An 18,947-nucleotide genomic window follows, 5' to 3' on the forward strand; every position below is an offset into this window, starting at 1 on the left:
TGTGTGCCCCCACAGAGAGGCTGCTTCAACTTTCAGCTGGGAAACTCTAAGGATGACTCTGGTCCCTAGAGAAGCCAATGAATCAGATGCAGTAGCTGTGTACCACCAACTCCAGATTCTTCCCACTGCTTATTTCCTATGTGCAGAATTCCTTACAAGTATTTCTGGAAATAATCTGGGTAAAAGTCAAATAAGAGCAACTGAAGACACCTTTGTCACAAGCTTACGACTGTGTCTAAGTATATTTTAGGGAGCTGACTTTCACATTTTTGTTTGGTGCTGGAGAGAGGCACAGTCTATAAAGCTTTAGCAACAAAACTATGATATTTAAGATCTAGACTCTTATTACATTCTTTTTTGTGTAAGTGATAAAGACTAAACTTAGAAATCTTGTTCTCCATCTAAGCTGAGGTATTATTCTCTGAGGCAGGAGAAATGCTGTATTTTCATGCAAGGAGAACAGCTCTGAAAATGTAGGATGGGCTATGCTAAAACCTTTTAAAATGTACCATGTGATCTCCAAGATTGTTGGGAAGCTCCACCAGTAACTGGATCATCTTAGGTCACAACAGCTATGCAGGAGGAGGGGAGACAAGAATTGCCCTTTGCTTTTAACAGCCATTCCAGAGAATTAAAGAGTGAACTTCTTAAAGCAACCATCACAACCACAACTCTCCCTCCTCAACTCCACAAAAGCCAGGAACTTCACATGAGTAAAAATCACAAATTCTGTAATCGTTAATCCTTGAATGCATTCATTTTTCAACCAGTCCCACAAATGACACACTTAGTAATACGCTCAAGAAGTAAAAAGAGTAAATGCACTTAAAAGTAACAGGCTCTTCATTCTTTGAGAAACCTGCCACATTAAAAGAGAACCAGAGTATCAGGGTGCGTGTTATCAAGAAGTCTAGGATAATACAATCAACAGTGATTTCCATGCAATGCCACTTGATAAACCTGGCCAATATTAAGGTTAGACAGTCTATGTTTATAATTAAGTAACAATGACCGAAGCTCAAGGTACACACAGCACTTCCTGAAGATTAATGACCAGCAAGAGCAGTTGAGGGCTTGAAGCGGTGCCTCGGGCCAGTAACCCCAGCCAGTCAACAATCCCAAGGAAATGCCATGGACCTCAAAAGTTCCAGTGATGTTAATAAATACAAGAGGAAAAAGTTTAATACCGGCTTTCTACATAAACCAAACATTCGTTTCATTCTTAGAATGCTCAGACTTCATAAAGTGAGTTCTACAGAAGTTACTAAAGAGTTTCCTTAAAACTTCTTAATGCTGATGAAAAAAACTTACTTTACCATAGATGAAAAGCTGACTTGAATATGGGCAAAAAGAACAACTTTTTGTAGTGTTTTAGCTAAAATAATGTTTGCATAATAACAATATAGCCAACATATGGACACTCAAATCTATATTTAACTTGAAACTATATTTATCTGAGTGTAACTCAGAAAAGAATCAGTAGTCAGGTTTACAGAACTCATTTATCTCACTCGGTTGAAACAAGACTGTGACAGAGCAACTACATTCCTTAGGCCAAAACAAAACCCACTAAACAACTCCCGCCTCCACCTTTTGTGAATCTTAACTCTTGATTCTGTAGAACACTGATGTCAAGAAACCGGCAGACAGATGCCAATAGACAAACTGTTTCATTATTATTCCAAGCAGATATATACTTTAGTAAACTTTCCCAGGCTTTTAACTCTTAATTCAGCATGTGTGACTCTAAACCAGGATTATTTTAAGGGTCTTACTTTACAAGAAGGTGAGTATTTACTTCTGCTTTCAAGGAAAAAGCAAACCCAACTTCTCCCAAAGAAGAATTCTCCTCTGTAGCCTTACTACTCCATAAAACCACCTCCTGATCTGTCGGAAATGTACCCCCGCCACACACTAGAAGCACATAAAGACACATAGCCTGCAGGTCTTGTGTATTTTAGAGAACTTTGGTGTTTATATTACTGTTCACAGCCCCTTTCTCTGCTGGCCTTGAGGCTTGCTGATTAGCTGGTAAACCTTTGAAAGGGTCAGTTTGTCCAGAACTGGAATTTCCACTTTGGAAAAAGCACAGAGGTACCTGACATCTGTTTCTTGAAAGGCCTGCACTACCCCTTCCAGACTTACAGTCACAATTCCTACTTCTGCTGGATGGCAGGGAGGTCAGAGCTGTAAAACCTCCGTGGGTACTACTGCCTGCAGAACAGAGCAGAATCCCCAAAGACCTCGGCTTTCTGGCTCCTAGGGAAGAGTATCCAAAAGATTAACACAATTTTAATAATTGAATATATCCCTCTCAACGAGACAAGAAGCATCCAAGGAAGCCCTCGATCCCAACCTAAAATTTGGTACTGCTCAAAAGTAAATCATTTTAATATCAAAACAGTTCCCTGATCCTTGATGAGGACTCTGAAGCCCAGAGAGGTGAACTCATTTGCCCACGGTGGCTCAGCTTCTGGGCTACATACAACTCTTTAACTCTGGGTTAAGAGCGCCACACTGCCGTGCTGTGCTGTTTTCTCTTAATTAAATATCTATGTTCTTAAGTCTTATCTGTCCCCTAGATGGTGAGCCTCATGGGGCTGGGGAAAGGCAGCAATGTTTGGTGGCCACAGTGCTGGGCACCACAGGGCACAGAGCTGCCTGGCTGGTAGTGCAGAGACCCCTTCCATCTCTTAACAAGAGGTGACTTCGGTTTATGGGGACTGCACCCGGCACATCACTTTACGTTCAGCTACCTGTTACAGTCTAAACTGGCATTGGACTGCCCATCTCTCTCCACTCCACTCTCCACCAATGTTTGTTTGAAACAGGAAGCGGGCTTGGGGTGTTTTCTTTTTCAGTACCGAATTGTTTTTGTTTTAAATCTTCCTAAGTTAGGGTGAATGTGCAAGAGAATATTGTAATGGTTACTTTATGCAGATAAATTTTTAAGTAACTGCTTCCTTTAAATGCACGGTATTCCTGCTCCCTGCCTCAGCAAACTCGAGCGTTCAATGGAGAGTCCGGGCTGCCGCCATCCCTTTTGTTCTGCGAACTTTGAAGTTTTAGCCTTACTGCGCTGCGCTGCAGGGATTTAGGGAGCGTGCCTTCTCACATCTTTTAAGGTTAGATGTAAACTTTCCTGAAAAGCACCGAGAAAGTTAAGCTTCTAAGGGTGAGATCAAATCTGATTCGGTATATTTAGTACTTTTCAAAGCAACTCCCCGCCCCCACCCCAGAGCTGCATTAGCACACGAGTTAGTCCCCCGAAATGGTACCAGAGAAACATTTCATGCATAGAGTTTGGTTTGGTTACCTGGGTGGGGGAAACAATAGCAGGTGAAACTACTGTGGGAGAATTGGTGCTTCTGTGCCCATTGGCTTCTGGAAGAAGAGGCAGGGGGTCGTGTTTCACGGAAACCACCACCACCGCATCCACAGGCTCCGAGGGGCGGATACAGAGTCTTTTGGGGGAAGAGGGGCCGCAGATATCCCCCGACCCGAACACGGACTCGTACAGTGCGCGCTTGGGCGCGGCCTCGGATTTCACGTCGGGCCCGACCTGGCTGTCTTTGGGGAGGATATAGGTGTTCCCCAGCGAGGGCGGCTGGGGGCGGTGGTGGTGGGAGGGATGGGTGGGGGGGTGGTGGTGGTGGGAGTGGTGGCGAGCCGCCCCGTTCAGGGCCTCGGCGTAGCAGCCCTGCGGGGCGGGCGAGCCCAGTTTGGTGCCGATGCCCGCGATGCTGTTGAGCGTGGCGATGGAGACGGCGCCGATGCAGTGGTTGGTGTAGGTCTTGGAGAGCTTGGCCGCCTTGGAGAGCATCTGCATCCTGGTGCCCAGCAAGTTCTTGCCGATGGCTTTGTTCTCGTACCAGGTCACATCGCCCTCGCTGCAGTGGTCCCGGGGCCGCTGGAAGAACGCCTTGCAGAGGGGGTTCCGCTTGGACAGGTACTTGACGAAGCTGGCGTAGGGGCAGAACTCGGTGCCCGTCTCGTACATGCGGGGCAGGTTCTCCTCGTCGCTGCTCTCGGCGCGCTTCTTGCTCCACGACGACGAGCGCGACTTGTGGTAAGGCCCGAGGGACTTAAAGTAGACGAACTTGCGGCCGTCCTCGTCCATGGCCAGCCCGAAGGAGTCCTCCTCCAGCTCGCGCTGGTTCTCGCGGCCGCGCGTGCAGAAGTACATGCACGTCTCGAACCAGACCTTGTTGAGGAGCCCGAAGGGCGTGTTGGTGCTGAAGACGCTGGAGGTGTAGAGCTTGCGCAGGTCGGCGCGCGTGATGGCTTGCTTCTGCACCACGGGCCCCGCGCCCTGCTCCTCGAGCTTGCGGATGACCGCGGCCAGCGTCAGGTTGGCGCTGCGCAGCTCGGGGTCCTTGGTGAGGTCGAGCGTGCGGCAGTACGGGGGCTCGTTGAGGTAGCGGTTGAGGGAGCTGCGGATGCTGATGAGCGACGACTTGCTGTAGAGCTGGCCGCTCTTGGAGCGCGCCTCGGCGTAGAAGGAGCGCAGCACGCGGCACAGCGCCCCCTTGTCCATGGTCTCGAAGTCCGGGCTCTGCGCCTTCTCGCTCAGGTACTCCCGGAAGATGCGCACGGCGTAGCGGGTGGCCAGCCGGGTGTTCTCGCTCAGCCGGGCCCGCTCGGGGCGCTGCAGCACGTCGGGGTCCAGCTCGGCGCTGTCCCCGGCCGGCCCGCCGCGGGCCCGGGGCGCCAGCAGTCGCGGCGGCGCCTCGGGCTCGAGCGCGGCGCTCTGGTCCATATTGATCATATGGACCGGCTCGGGCTCCAGCTCCTCCCCGGCCGAGTCCTCGGGCTCCAGGGGCTCGTCCCAGTCCAGCCCCATCTCCTCCTCCTCGTCCTCCTCCTCGTCCTCCTCCTCGTCCTCCTCCAGCCCCCCACCGCCGTCCTCCTCCTCCTCGTCCCCCGTTATCTGCACCTCCTGGATCTCGTCGTCCTCCTCCTCTTCCTCCTCCTCCTCCTCGCCCGCGCTGCAGTAGTGCGGGCGGCCGTGGCGGCGGCCGCGGCCCCGGCCCCCCGCACCGCGCTCGCCCTCGCCCCGCTCCCCATTGTTCTCGGCGGCGGCGGCGGCGGCGGCGGCGGCGGCGCCGGCGCTGCCGCCCGCGCTGGTGTTACAGTCCCCGCTGCCAGGCATTCTCGCCATATTGCCGTCTCTCTGCCAGTCCTCGGGCAGGGCGCATGCGCTATATTGGACCGCAGCGCTGAGAGCTTTTGTGTTTAATGACCTTCAGCTACCGGGAGGCAAAGCCGGGCTCTTAAAGGAGCCGCGCTCCAATTGTCAGTTCGGAGCGCTGCTCCGGAGGGGCCGCGGCGCGCAGGGGATGGAGGGGCAGGGAGGCGGGGGTGAGTTAGACCGGGAGAGGGCAAGGACGGGGGCTGGCTGGACCCTCTTCCTGCCTCACCCCTCTCCCCACTCCTAAGAAAACTTTGAAGGGGGGGAGGGAGGTAAAAAAAAAAAAAAGAGAGAGAGAGAGAGAAGAAGAAGAAGAAGAAGAAAGGGGAGGGAGAGCTGTCGGTGGGGGTGAAACACTCCCAACTTACCCTCTGGCGGAGTGGCGCGCGGGCCCGGGCGGGAGAGAGGGAGGGCCGGCGGGAGGGCGGGGCGGTCTCGCGTCTCTAAGTAATGCCCGAGGAGCAGTGCCCCCTCCGCCGCCCCCGCATTGCCCCCCGGAGCCGGGGGTTCGGGGAGGCGGCAGTGCCGGGCGGGCCGCGGGTGCTCCTCCGGGAAGCCCGTGTCTGGGGCCGCCCAGAGCGGAGCGGAGCCGGCAGGTTAATGAGCAGGGTGGAGGAGGCACGGCGAGGCCCCGCACCCTCTCTGCGCCCGCGGCCAGGGCGCAGCGGGCGAGGCTTGGGAGCGGGATGGGGCTGGCGGCGGCGGCTCCCCCACCTACTTGCTGGCGGCGAGGCGCGGGGGCCTGGGGCCAGCCGCACGGCTCCCAGCTCCCTTTCCGACTCTTGCAGGGGAGCGAAACACGCCCCACGTCAGCCTCATCCCTTTCGACTTTTCCAACAGCCTCTTTTAAGCTGTCATTAAAGACCTGGGGCGCTCCCCGTAGGTCTAGGGCAAGTCCGCGCCGGTCCCGCCAGCCTGGGGAAGGAGCGAGAGAGCAAGGACTGGGAGGGGCGGTGGGAGGGCAGACACGGGGAGAGGCGCTGGGGGCCCCGGGGACCGCGGGGACCCCTCCCCACCCGCGCGGGCCGCCGCCCCGCCTGCCCCGGAGCGCACGGACACGGCTCCCTCTGGCGAGGCGCTCCACCTGGCTGGAGCCAGCGCAGCGCCCGTCCCTAAGGCCCGTGGGCGGGTGGGCGGAAAAAGTGAACTTGGTCTCGGCCGCCCCCGCCCGCGCCCGCGCCCCCGCCCCCGCCGCAATTCCGGCAGTTCGGATCCCGAGCGCGCTCCCGTTCCAAGTTTGCCAACCGCCATTCTTTCGCCCTCCGGGCTGCGCTGCCTCCGGCGCACGGGGGCGGATACCTCCGAAACTGGAAAGGCGGCCAAAGAGCTCGCCGGGTCCCGCTTTCCCATAGGAGACACTGTCCCACTTCCAGCCGAGCGCCCGCCCCCGGCGCGCCCAGACTCCGGGCACGTCCTCGCGTCGCCGCCTCCCGCGCTCTCCCGGCCCACGGGCAGCGCCCCCGGAGCCGCCCCAGACCTCGGCTGTTTTCTTTGGCGGCACAGCCCCGGCCACCTCCGGAGCTCGGACTGCATCCTAATCTGATCCTCCTCGGGCAGCCTCAGTGTCCCCTGGCGCTCCCGCCAGCTGCGAGTCCCAGGGGCTAGGGGAGCCGACGGAGCCGAGTCCCAGCAGCGCGACCCCCGGGCGCGCCGACCCTGCAATGAGACCGCCTCAGCCTCTCCTGGGGGCGTCCTCGGATTTGCCCCCGAGTCCTAATTGTAGGCACTTCGGCTATAGAAGTGTTGTCAGTTGCCCCCCCACCCCCCACCCCCGGCCTCCCGGATCCCCCCGTTTTGCTTTCAGGGCAGTTTTATAACTTTACGCATCAATAGAAGCCCGTCCGTCAATTCGTAATTTAAAAAAAAAAAAAAAAAGAAAGAAACGGTAAGGGGGGGGAGGGTAGACTACGTCTGTGGGCCCTGTGGGCGTCTAAGTGGGAGCTGATGATGTCTTCTCCAACAATCAGTGCTCGCCCTACGCGTGGTTCCTCGGCCCTGGACGCCGCAGAGAGTTGGGGAAACGGCGCCAGGTGTGAACAAGTCGGAGCAAGTCGGTGCCTTCCGGCCCCCGAGCCCCCGCTCCTCGGCGCGGGCACACACGCACGCACGCGGCACACGCTCTCATCTGCCCTACTGTCCGCGGAGAACCGTCCGGGGAGGTGAGGAATTCGGTGGTTGCACTCCTGGGGAATCATCCCCAAGGTGCTGCGGGCTTTGTCCCAAATGCACAGTGCCCCCAGAAATACGTGGGAAGGCGTTGGTTTCCTGGAGCTCAGGGCAATAGGCACTAAGTTAGTTGCCCCGGAGAACCCGTGCACACTCCAGTCGCACGGGGCTACTTCCGGAGGGCTGGTCCCTTGTCCCGGGATGCTCCCGGGTTTTCCCGAACACTCGGGCAGGGACTTCCAGCAGCGCTGAACACTCAGGTGGGCGCCCAGCAGGTTACCTACCAGGGGCTGCTCTCCGGTGGGCCTCACCGCGAGCGCAGTGCACTGAGGGGCTGCGCTCCCGGAGCGGCCTGGGGACCCCGGCCCACGCTCGAGCCTCGGAGCAGAGCGGCTCCCCAGGTCTCCCCACTAAGGCAGGCGACCCCCCTCCCTCTAGCTCCCCTCCCTGCTGGGCGAGCTGCTTTGAATTGCTTGCAATTTGCCGGAGGCGGTGTGCTGGGTTGGACGCTCCGGGAAACAAAGCAACCAAAAACAGCTCCCAGTTGACGTCAACTTATTTCCAGAAAAGAAAATAGTTTTGTGCTCCCAGGACAAAATACCCCTCAGGGCAGGTCCCTACCGGCAAAAGCCAAAGGGGAGAGGGGGGTGATGGGCAACAGCTGAACCAAAAATAAATAAATAAATAAAATAAAAATAAACAAACCAAACAAAAAAAAACCCCACAACCCCAAGTGCAGATAAATTTTTAACGGATGTAGCAAAACAACAGTTTCAGATGCTGCTGCCTGGACAGTTTGCAAACAACGGGCAGGACCCTCGCAGACATTAGATGGAAAAACGCACCTTGGAAAGTATGCCTTGGCCTGATTTTCTGGCAACCATGAACCTGCTTTGTGGCACCAGCTCCTGAGAAGCTACCAAAATTCTTTGCACATTTAATGATTCTTCATCAAATACTGGAAAAGACCTCTTCAGGTTAGAACCTACAGTGTTCATCGAGAAGAACACCCAGAAAAGCCCTTCCCACCACCACCAAACATAAATAAGTTGCTTGACTTTAAAAACCCAGTAACACAAAATTACAGTTGAGTTCATAAAGGAGTTCAACTCCAGGTTTGGTAAGTGATTCCTTAAAAACATCCTGTGGTACCATAACTCAATACCAAACTGAGAGGATCAAAAAGGTTTCTTCTTATTTCCGCAAAGAGGCAGTAATGATTGTCTTCTATCAGCCCAGCTGGGATCCCTCCACTTTGATTCCGCCCCATCATAAAATCCACTGAACTCCCCCACCACTCATAACTGATGGCTCCTTTGTAAGGATGATTTCTTTATTTCTTGTGCAGAATGCATAGCTTCTTTATATTAAGTCATTCTGGTGCTGCATGAACCATTTATTACAATTATTTAACTGTCACAACTCATTACTATAAAAGCTGTGCTGAGATGTTTATATGTTCAACAATATGGTCCACATTTTCTAATCGCTTTCATAATCATTAAAAAGTACCGTCTATATATTTGTGCTGCTCTATTTCTTAGATGACTTGAAAGTAGTGACATGGTTATTTTGAAAGGAAAAACTCCAAATGTTTACCCCTCATTTTACAACCCACCTACTCCCACTCCATGTTCATACTTTATGAGAGGTTATACCGTATAGACACACATTCAGCTCTTCTTCCTTTTTGCTTCCAATCTATTGAGCATCATCTGTTATATCATTGATGTAGTTGCTTTTTATCTGCCTTTTTCTTCTGCTACACCAATATACCTCTGTAGTTGAAGCTGGAGCCTGGGCGATGATGAGCACTCCAGTCATTTACATTAAATGAATGAATGAACAGATTAGTTAGATTTATATTTAGCGAGAAACTTCTTGGTAAAAAACTTAAAATATCATGGATCTGAATTTCTACAGTGAAAAATCAGGACAAAAAGCAACTGTAAGGCGGCATTATTGTTTGCAAATAAAATACACGTAAAGACTGCTTTGGTTTACTATTTCCCTGCCATAATTGCCTCTCTGGGAGAACATACTGTAGGAAGTTATGGCAGAAGTAGATTGAAGGATGGAGGAATGGAGGTATCAGTATAATACACTAGGTGGGAAATATCAGAAAGGGAGATAGAACATGAGAGACTCCTAACTCTGGGAACCTAACTAGGGGTGGTGGAAGGGGAGGTGGGTGGGGGGTGGGGGCGGGGGTGTGACTGGGCACTGAGGGGGGCACTTGATGGGATGAGCACTGGGTGTTATTCTATATGTTGGCAAATTGAACACCAATAAAAAAATAAATTTATAAAAAAATAAACTAGGTGGTTTGGGGAGGATTCAAATTGATAAATTCAAGAAATTTTGTGGGTTCTTGGGGGCAGAGACCAGAAAAAGCATAGGGTTTATCACATTCAAGTCCTGCTTTCTTGATTTGATTACTAAAAGATTCGTAAACTACTGTGGAGGTTAAATTGTAATTCAAATTGAAGCTATTCTGATCTATCTTTGTTTCAAAGTTTCACTGTTAAATTCTGTTGAATTCATGTGAAGATCATCTTGAGTAATAGGTTTTGAACTCAGATGAAAAATAGAACCCATGTACTCTAACTCTGTAAAGTGGAAGAAAACAATAATAACTCCAGAAGAGCAAAACTAGGTCTTATTTATTGCTGCATCTCTGGTCCATTTTCAATACAATTCCTTAGCATATTTTAGCAGAGTGGTTGGCGCCTGATAGATACTCAGTACGCATACAAATATTTGTGTGTGGGAGAGAGCTGCCCTCAACAAAAGGAAATGTAGCAGACTGCTTAAAACTTTATCTTTGAAACAAGGCTACATGGGTTACCATGTACCAGTCACCTTTTTAATTTTTTAATTATTTCTTGAAGATCTTATCTGTTGAAGTAATCTCTACGTGTAACCCCACTGTATGTGGTCAGGTGGCTAAGGTGTGGACTATGAAGCCAAACTTTCCTGCCCTACCAAGGTCATCCCAAGACCAGTGTCACATGCTCTACCCACTGTGCCAACCAGGTGCCCCATCTAGTTGCCTTTTTAAGATGTGTTGGTTCTCTCATTATTTTATTTTCTGAATGATAGCTAATAACCCTTACCTCATAGGATTATTTCAAGAATTAAATGAGTTAATATGAGTAAGGCACATAATACAGTGTCTGGAACAGTAGTAAACATTCAGCTGTTAGCTCTTATGTATTAAGGCTCTATTTGCCAGGTTTGATTATTAAAAAGAAAAGCAGGGCCAGAAGGGCTCACAAAGATTAAGCCACTTTCCCAGGGTCTCCCAGACCTTGGTAGGGCAGGAAAGTTTGGCTTCATAGTCCACACTTTAGCCACCTGACCACATACAGCCTTCTAGGAACCAAAGAATTGAAGAAGAAAAGTCTTTAAGGGAGCATTTACCTACCATTAAAATACTTCTGTGTGTCATTTGATTTGGGAATCAAATTTTGCAAAGCCAGGATTGTACTAAGTGGAGTCCTAAACTTGGATTGTGAGCAGAGCAGAGATGCCCTAGGAAACTGTCGTCTTTGTCACTTGGTACCTAAAACACTAGTATTATTTTCCTGGGCTCTTCGAAGTAGGGACCCATCTGTGTCTTAGAAAAAATGACAATCAAGAATATTAGAGATTGAAGGAATGTTCACAAACCGGACCAGACCAGCGTGAGGTGTTTTCTATTGAAATCCTGGGCTGTTCTGCATAAATCTCCTGGGGACAAGGAGGGTATTACCTATTTTTATCTTTGGTACTTTGTCAAAAAACAGGTCAGAGTGAACTTAACACGGTGATTGACAGGAGTAGAATTCTTAAGTTTCTAATTGCCACCCAGTAACTATTCTACCTAATAATCACCTACTGGTCCCTGGGCTGTTTTTAAAACAAGTTAATGTATGAGGGGAATGTAGTTTTCCATAAGTAAATTGTGGTTTTTGTGGAACTACAAAGTGTGCTCTTTGTTATAATAATTTGATAATGAAACCACTTGGTTACTAAAAAACCTCAAATGTAACGGCTATCAAAATTAAACATAAAATCAATGATATGTTTCTTTCTCTTCTAGTCACATCTCTTTAAAGGATAAGTGGGTGAAGTGGATGTTAGTCCTCTTATTAATAAAATGTATTTCTCTGCCACTGAAATACTAATTAAGGTGGAAAAAGAAGTAAAGATATGTGCTAATGTCATGTCACAAGTACATATATAATAAATAATGGAGGAGCTATTTACAGTTGTTTTGGCACATAAAACATTCCTTAAACTACTTGGTACAGTTTTAAAAAGTAGCCTATTCAGTAAACACAAAGCAAAACAAACAACAAAAAATAAAAACCCATTTTATACCGAAATATTGTATGAAAATGTTATTCTCATACTTTTAAATTGTTAATATTAATTAAGATAGCCTTTTATAAGAAAGCAATTAGGCAATTTCTCAAAAAACATAAAAATGTTCATGTTCTATGACCTAGAAATTACTTCCGGAAATTACCTTCTTCAGAAATACCCAATTTTCTCTGTATTTTGGTAAAGTTTGGTTTATTGCATCCAGACCACTTGGACAAATGAGTTTTGCAGTACCTGTCACAAAGTTTGCTCTAGAAAAACATTTCATAATATCTTAGAGACTGCTTTTGTTTACAAAGTTTAGAGAATAATTATTTGTTCAGTGAAGGAAGGAAGAAGTTCAATTAGAGTAAAATCATGTCTTTTCAATGTTCTATAGCAATGTCAAGCACCCTTGGATGAATATGGATAATGATGGTGAAGATAAAGGTTATCAAATAAAAAGGGGAAGCAAAATAAAATCTGAAGTTCACATTTCAGTATCTTCACAAGTTTGAGAAAGTTTAAGGACTGGATTTCGGAGCTCTAGATATCAGAAATTAGTATCTAGATATATCATGGCAATTCACAGGACGTGCTGAGGAGTGGGTATATACCTGCCCCGTGGCTATGTTTCTAAATGAACTAAAAAAGAAAAAAAAAAAATCCCCTTTTAAATACCCAGAAGCACTAACCCACATTTTGAACTAATTGACTTACTTTTTCTTAGGAAAGCTTAATTTAAGTGATGGGGGCACATGGGTTTATCTGAATATTTAAAGAAGCCCTGGGATGGGGGTTTGTTCTATTTCTTTAATTTGATGCTGGAAATCCAGGCTTTGCACCCCATCAAACAGAAAAACCTCAAAGAGGGGCGGGAAAGCAGAAAACCTTGTGAACTAATCACTCTGTTTTGGGACCTAAATTTGCAGAGCCAGGACACAGTTGATACCAGTATAGAGCTCATAATTCTTCATGTGGACTCTTCCTACAGTCTGTACTTTGATTAGGATATGCCTAGAGCCACAAGTTGTCATTACTTCAAATAAAAGCAGACTCCTCGATCCATGATTGCATCTGTTTTATTGTCTTTTCTCTCTTTCTGGCTCATTCTCTTAAAAAAAAAAAAAAAAGGGCAAAGCTGTGGTCCATGATTTTTTTCAGATTATAAAAGCAGTAAGTCTTCATTGGAGAAGATTCAGAAAGTATAGAACTCTGGAAAAATATATACGCGCCATATTTCTTTCTTAACATTTGGTGAATGTTTCCTGCGGGTCTGGTTTTTGTGTGAGCACTCTTGAGTTGTTCTCAGGAATATATGTGACGATTGTTCCTATTTTCCAGATGAGTAGAAACCCCGAGGACTTAAATAACTCACCCAACATCACATAGCTAATGAGGGTCACTGTGGAGCACCTACACTTCCTTAACAATCTACCAGACCAGGTCCTTTCATTCTATTTCCAGGGCCTAAAAGAAAAACACTCCTTCTATTTGAGCATATTTCCATAAAATCAGTATCATTGGTTTACTGTGAAAGTATGACATAATTCAAAATATGTCATCAATAGATTTTTGGCAAAAAATGTAAAGTATTTGTTGAAAAAAAAATAACAGAACTAAAATCATATGTGCAGATTTTACAAATGTGCCTAGTACACCTAAAACCACAATAGTGATCTTCCTACCACCCTCCATGGTAGACGTTTCAGTTACACGGCCTGGAATGCCCCCAGGACCTTTCTAAGGGATCCTAGATTGTTCATGCTACTGATGAAGGGACAGATTTGTCAAGCCAAGTGTTCCATCATATGACCACCAGCCCTGACTGATTAGATCAAGGATAGTTCTTTGGACAACCAATCCCTAGGCTAACTACAAGCCTGGACTGCAACTCTTGAACCAAACAGTCTCTCTCTCTAGGAATTATGACAAGAGTGAGAAAAAAAGGCAGCAGAGCCATTGAATCAGCCCAGTCCTGCTTGAGGAGCTCGTTCCTACTGAGAGTGCTGTAGTGGGGCTCAGGGGACTCAGCCCTCCAAGAATCCTCACCTTGGTTTTCAGTGAGGTTCCACTTCCATTTTAGTCTCTCTCTATCCCTACAGTTAACACTCCTTGCTTATAACCAGGAAATCCTAACTATGCCTTTACTCTCAGTCCAGGTCCAACTCCCAAATCTCAGGCTTTGTGAAAGTCACCAGAATTCACCCTCTATCCAAGACTGAAACCTGGACAACATCCCTTCTTCTTCCTTCTCTGTCATACCGTCACTCACCCTCTACTTCCCCTGAAGCACAACGCCCTGCAAATTCTCATGATTTGCTTTATTTTGTTTATTTATTTATTTTTAAGTAGGCTCCACGTCCAGTGTGGAGCCCAACGCTGGGCTTGAACTCACAACGCTGAGATCAAGACCTGAGCTAAGATCAAGAGTTGGACACTTAACCAACTGAGCGACCTAGATGCCCCTCACAATTCATTTTAAATCCATATATTATCTTAATTCAAGTGTGGATTAATTATATTTCCCTCTGTATCGGTCATCTTGGGCTACCATAATAAAACACCACAAACTGGATGGATTAAACAACAGAAATTTATTTTCTCGTAGTTCTGGTGCTGTCAGAGTTTTGGTGAGACCTCTCTTCCTGGCTTGTGGACAGCTGCCTTTTCTGTGTCCTCACATGGCTTTTTCTCTGTGATTGTGTAGAGAGAGACAGATGCAGATCTCTGGTGTGTGTGTCTCTCTCTTCTTATAAGGACACCAGTCCTATTGGATCAGGTCCCCACCCTTTTGAGCTCATTTAACCGAACTACCTCCTTAAAGACCCCATTTTCATATACAGCTACTACCCTGGGAGTTATGCCTTCAACACACGAATCTGGGGGGCACGCAGTTCAGTCCATAATTCCCTCCAAACCTGCTCCTCCTTCCTTATTTCCTGTCTCTGCAGTGCACTCAACTTAGGAGCCCAGGGGTCACCTTCACTGCTCCCTCATGTTCAGATCACATCTGTCCCATTCGGCTTGTGCTCTCCAGTCCCAATAGCATTACCTTAATCCAGGTCTTTTTTTTTTTTTTTTTTTTTTTTTGCTGGTTTTTTTTTGTTTGTTTTTGTTTTTTTTTTTGGTGTTTTTTCTTTGCTGTTCTGTGACTCAGAGAACAGAGTAGAAGCTGAGGCTGGGGTACTGCCACCCACGGAGGAGGGAACAGCCTTCACGTGTGTCCTGGCCATGATTAGTTTTTTGTCCTTGGATGTCCATGGGATGCCTTCAGATCCTCTAACTTGCCCTATTTGTATAAGCTCCTCTTCCTTGAAACCAAGAAACGTAGACTAGGTCCTTTAGTGGTGCCCACCATCCCCCCAAAACCACCTTACCATCTAGCCAAAAAAATAATTGCTCTTCCTTAAAAATGCTTGTCTCTCATCCTGCATACCTTGGTCCATACACCCTTGGCCTAACATTCTCTTCATCCCCTTGCTCAATGGTTGAACTCCCAGAGAACTTTTTGGAATGATTCCACATGTTACCTCTGTTTGGAAGCCTTCCCCGACTTCAGCAGACTCATGGGTCTCCTTCTCTATAATGAGAGAGTATATCACAGTGGTTGAGTGCTGGGGCTCTAGTGCCAGAAACCTGGATTCAGATCCTGGTTCTGCCACATTGGTGTTGTGTAATTTTGGGCAAAACAGTTCACCTCTTTATGCTTGTGTCTTTGTTGATAGCATGAGGGGGGTGCTGCTATGAGAATTAAATGAGTTAATATAGGGGAAAAGTTTAGAATAGCACCTGGCATACTGTAAGTGCTTAATAAATGCTAGCAGTCATCATGATCCTGTGCAATATGGATGGCACCCACCACAGGATTGTGAACCTTTCAGTCTCCACTCAAGTCTTCTGAGGCACCTTCTCTGATTCTTTTGGGCCAGTCTTCCCTATGCTTCCTGCCATTCTGGGCAGACTGGTGTTTTAGCAGTTGCATGTATTATAATTGCTGTTCTCTCCTTAACCAGACTCCTTGGGCTCCATTAAAAGACAGGAGCTTATTATTATCATTATCATTATCATTGTCATTATTATCTGTATTCACTTTGCCCAGTATAGTTACTGGCACATGGATGTCTGTTGTATGTGTTACAACCACAAACTTACTTGCCTGTACCATCCGTTAGTCAGCAAGATCCTTGTATCCATTTATTCTTTGTATAAGGAGGGGCAGTGGTGGTAAGTTAGACTGAGCATGGACTCAGAGCCAGACAGCCCACTTTAAATCATGGCTGTGCCACTTCTTAGCCATGCAATCATGAGCAAGCCACTTTTCCAGCCTCATTCCAATTAACTTGACCCTTACCCCAGCCTGGGCTCTTGCTCACTGCATTGTGCCTTAGGTCTAGACCATCAGTGACCATTCATCTCCTGGGCCTTTGTCTGTGTGGCTCCCCTCTGCATCAGGTACCTTTCCTTCTTATGCATTTGATGCATTCCTGCTTATCTGTTAGGACCCAGGTCACCTGTCTTAGAGGCTTTCATGAAGCCATCCCTACTCTTTGTCCTATGCTCATACTCCTATATTTTTTCATTATAATAATATCTCCGCTGAGAGGCTTTGATGTACCTGCATATGTGCGTATGTTCCTAAAGAACAGTTTTTCAAGGTTGCAGAATATACAGTACCTACTCAAAACAAGCCAAAGGAAACATCACAAATCATTAAAAGGAAAGAAATACTTATGGCTATATCCTAGAATGATATGATAATGGGAAGCAAGTCTTCAAAAAAAAGTCAGACCAACTTTTCTTTAAAGAGTAGCTATTCTGGGAGTCAATGAAAGGAAAGGAGGCAAAGAATTCATTAAAATCGGTCAGGTCCTTTGAAGATGAAGACAGCCAGGCAAGAGTGCTAAGTATCAGATTTCTGTGTAATTAGGGAGCAGGTCTGTTCCAGATCATCTCCATCTCTGGCAGAGCCTCACTTTATTTGTGCAAACAATTGAATTCTTTCATTCATAACCTTTCCCTTCATTTGAATATGGCTCTTAGGGGAGGCATCAAAGGGCTTGGAGATCATTGTTGAATCAGGTTGTCTTTATATATTATGTGGTGGATATGGAATCTTTATCTTCCTTTCTGTTTTTCAAGCAGGAGGAAGCCATTCTTTCTTTGAAAATGAAGCAAGCCTTCCCAAGAATGTACTCTGCACCTTAGGTCTCCGAGAGATAAGGAAAGCCCAACAAGAATACACAAAGGTGCATTAGAGAGGTTTTCATGCCCACCTGCAAGAAAGAGACTTGCATTTCTTCATTCGGGAACTTTCATTTTGTGGGCCTTGGTTTGGTTCTTGTGAGTCTCAACTCACTTTTTTTGAATAAATTAAACTGTCTCTAATTTGCTGCTTGATGCTTATGTGGGGGTGAGCATACTTCGCTTCCAGAACTTCTTCCCTGTGGGATGTTGAAGTGTTAGTGCCAATTTTTTTTTCCCCAAAAGGAGATGGAAGAGTCAGGTTTAGTACTAAGGATTAGCTCAGCAGTGGTTGTTAAACTCTTTGAGATCATTAGATGAAAGGCAAAAATAAAACTGTACTAAGTATACATGTCATCACTGTTTTTGTTATTATTGTGGGAATTTGCTATTCAAAGAGTATTTTATTTTATGATTTTTAAAAGATTTTATTTATTCATGAGAGACACGGGGAGAGAGAGAGGCAGAGGGGAAAGCAGGCTCCCTGTGGGGAGCCCGATGTGGAACTCGATCCACAGGACCCGGGGATCATGCCCTGAGCCAAAGGCAGATGCTCAACCACTGAGCCACCCAGGCACCCCACAGAATATTTTATTACTGAATACTTTTTTCTCTGAATTTGTGATATCCTAAGTTTTATTTAGGAAAACTGTGTTTCTTTCATAGGCATTCCTTAGATTTCTAACTGAAGGGAGCAATATCTTAGGAGAGTCTGAAGCCTCTGGGATATAGTCTTTCTGTCCCTTCATTCTATACCCATGCCTAACACAAAGCCAAGCATATAGCAGGGACCAAGAATCATTGGTTGAACTGAATTGAATCTAATGCCTTGCTGTTTTGAAATGTGATCAAATAGCTATAATTAAATACTATTTCTTCTTCAATAAAGTCAAGGCAGGCTTTTGGCAATTTTAATCATTTTTCTTCCTGAAAATCCAGTTTTCAAGGTTTTATGGTCTGTCCCAGGATCCTAGCACTGAATCTGTGGCCTGAGTAGGGTAAGCAGGAGGGCAGATTCCACAAGGACAGCCGAGTCTGCCCAGGCACCTGCCTTGTGTTTTCCCTGGCTGCACTTCCTACCCCACCAGGTCCACACCTGCACTACAGAGGCACCAGACCAGTTCCACCAAGCTCCTTCTGGCTGTCCCTAAAACAAACCAACAAAAGCTTGCCACTCCCGGTGCACTGCCAGGCTCTGAGTTGGTTAACAATTCACTGAGAAGACAGCTCTGAAATTGCTCCTGCCTACAGAGGGTGAGGGTGGGTATATATAGAGATTTCCAACTTGATGAATCTGTTTGGGAAGACTGAATTTGCAGTTTGGGGAGAGAGCTTGTGCAGGGACCGTCTGCATGAACATTCTGCTGGAGCAGCCTGTGTGCTGAATTCACGAGGCTGGCACTTGACGGTTCAGCTTGACTCTGCAGGCTCTGTGGTCTCATCCCAAAGTCACAGCCCACACAACTGGCATTTCCCATGATGGCTTGGAGAACTTTAGACAATAATCCCCAAGCTCTGTTTTGGAGGCCAGATCTTGAAGGGGAGAGGGGAGAGTAGTGATGAAGCCATCTGTTCCTTTCCACCCAGGAATCTAGGCCCCTATGTCCTCGAGTTGGTCTGGGCCTCAGCTTTGAGGTTGGTGCCACAAAAGGCTGCTTCCTGAGACAAGAGAAGAGGAAAAGCTTTCTTTCCCTGCTGCAGGAAGCTCTCTGGGAGCTAGGGAAGAAGGGAAATGACCCCGAGCGTCCCCTGCATCCCTCTTTCTCCCAGTGGAGTTCAAATACTCATCATGCTTCCTGTGATACTAGTTACCTGTTATTTCACAAATTACTTTTTTCAGAAGACACACCCATACAACATCAGTATCTCTAGCTTTGGTACATCTCCCAGGACAGGGCACTGGATGGTTTTTGCTAATCTCTATGTTAGGATAAGAAATCTTGAGGCATTTGTCAATATTTTAAGAAATATGTCACTAACTCCAAAATGTTGATATTGG

At 47.2% G+C, this 18,947-nt stretch overlaps 1 protein-coding gene across 3 annotated transcripts in view; it reads right to left on the minus strand.

The window, feature by feature from the left end:
- Positions 1 to 18,947, minus strand: part of KCTD1 (potassium channel tetramerization domain containing 1) — a 183,375-nt gene that overhangs the window by 88,756 nt on the left and 75,672 nt on the right. The window contains exon 1 of one of the 3 annotated variants that reach the window (XM_026006504.2): positions 5,560 to 5,699. The exons of 1 other annotated variant lie outside the window; for it this stretch is intronic. Coding sequence is in view for 1 of the 2 variants with exons in the window: in XM_072732102.1 (XP_072588203.1) it covers positions 3,317 to 5,161 (1,845 nt within the window). In the remaining variant the exon portion in view is untranslated. Of the gene's footprint in view, positions 1 to 3,316; positions 5,299 to 5,559; positions 5,700 to 18,947 lie in introns of those variants that run through there. One more of the 3 variants, XM_072732102.1, reaches the window with a different exon arrangement.

Source organism: Vulpes vulpes, chromosome 13 (genome assembly GCF_048418805.1).
Source record: "Vulpes vulpes isolate BD-2025 chromosome 13, VulVul3, whole genome shotgun sequence".
Lineage (NCBI taxonomy): Eukaryota > Metazoa > Chordata > Mammalia > Carnivora > Canidae > Vulpes > Vulpes vulpes.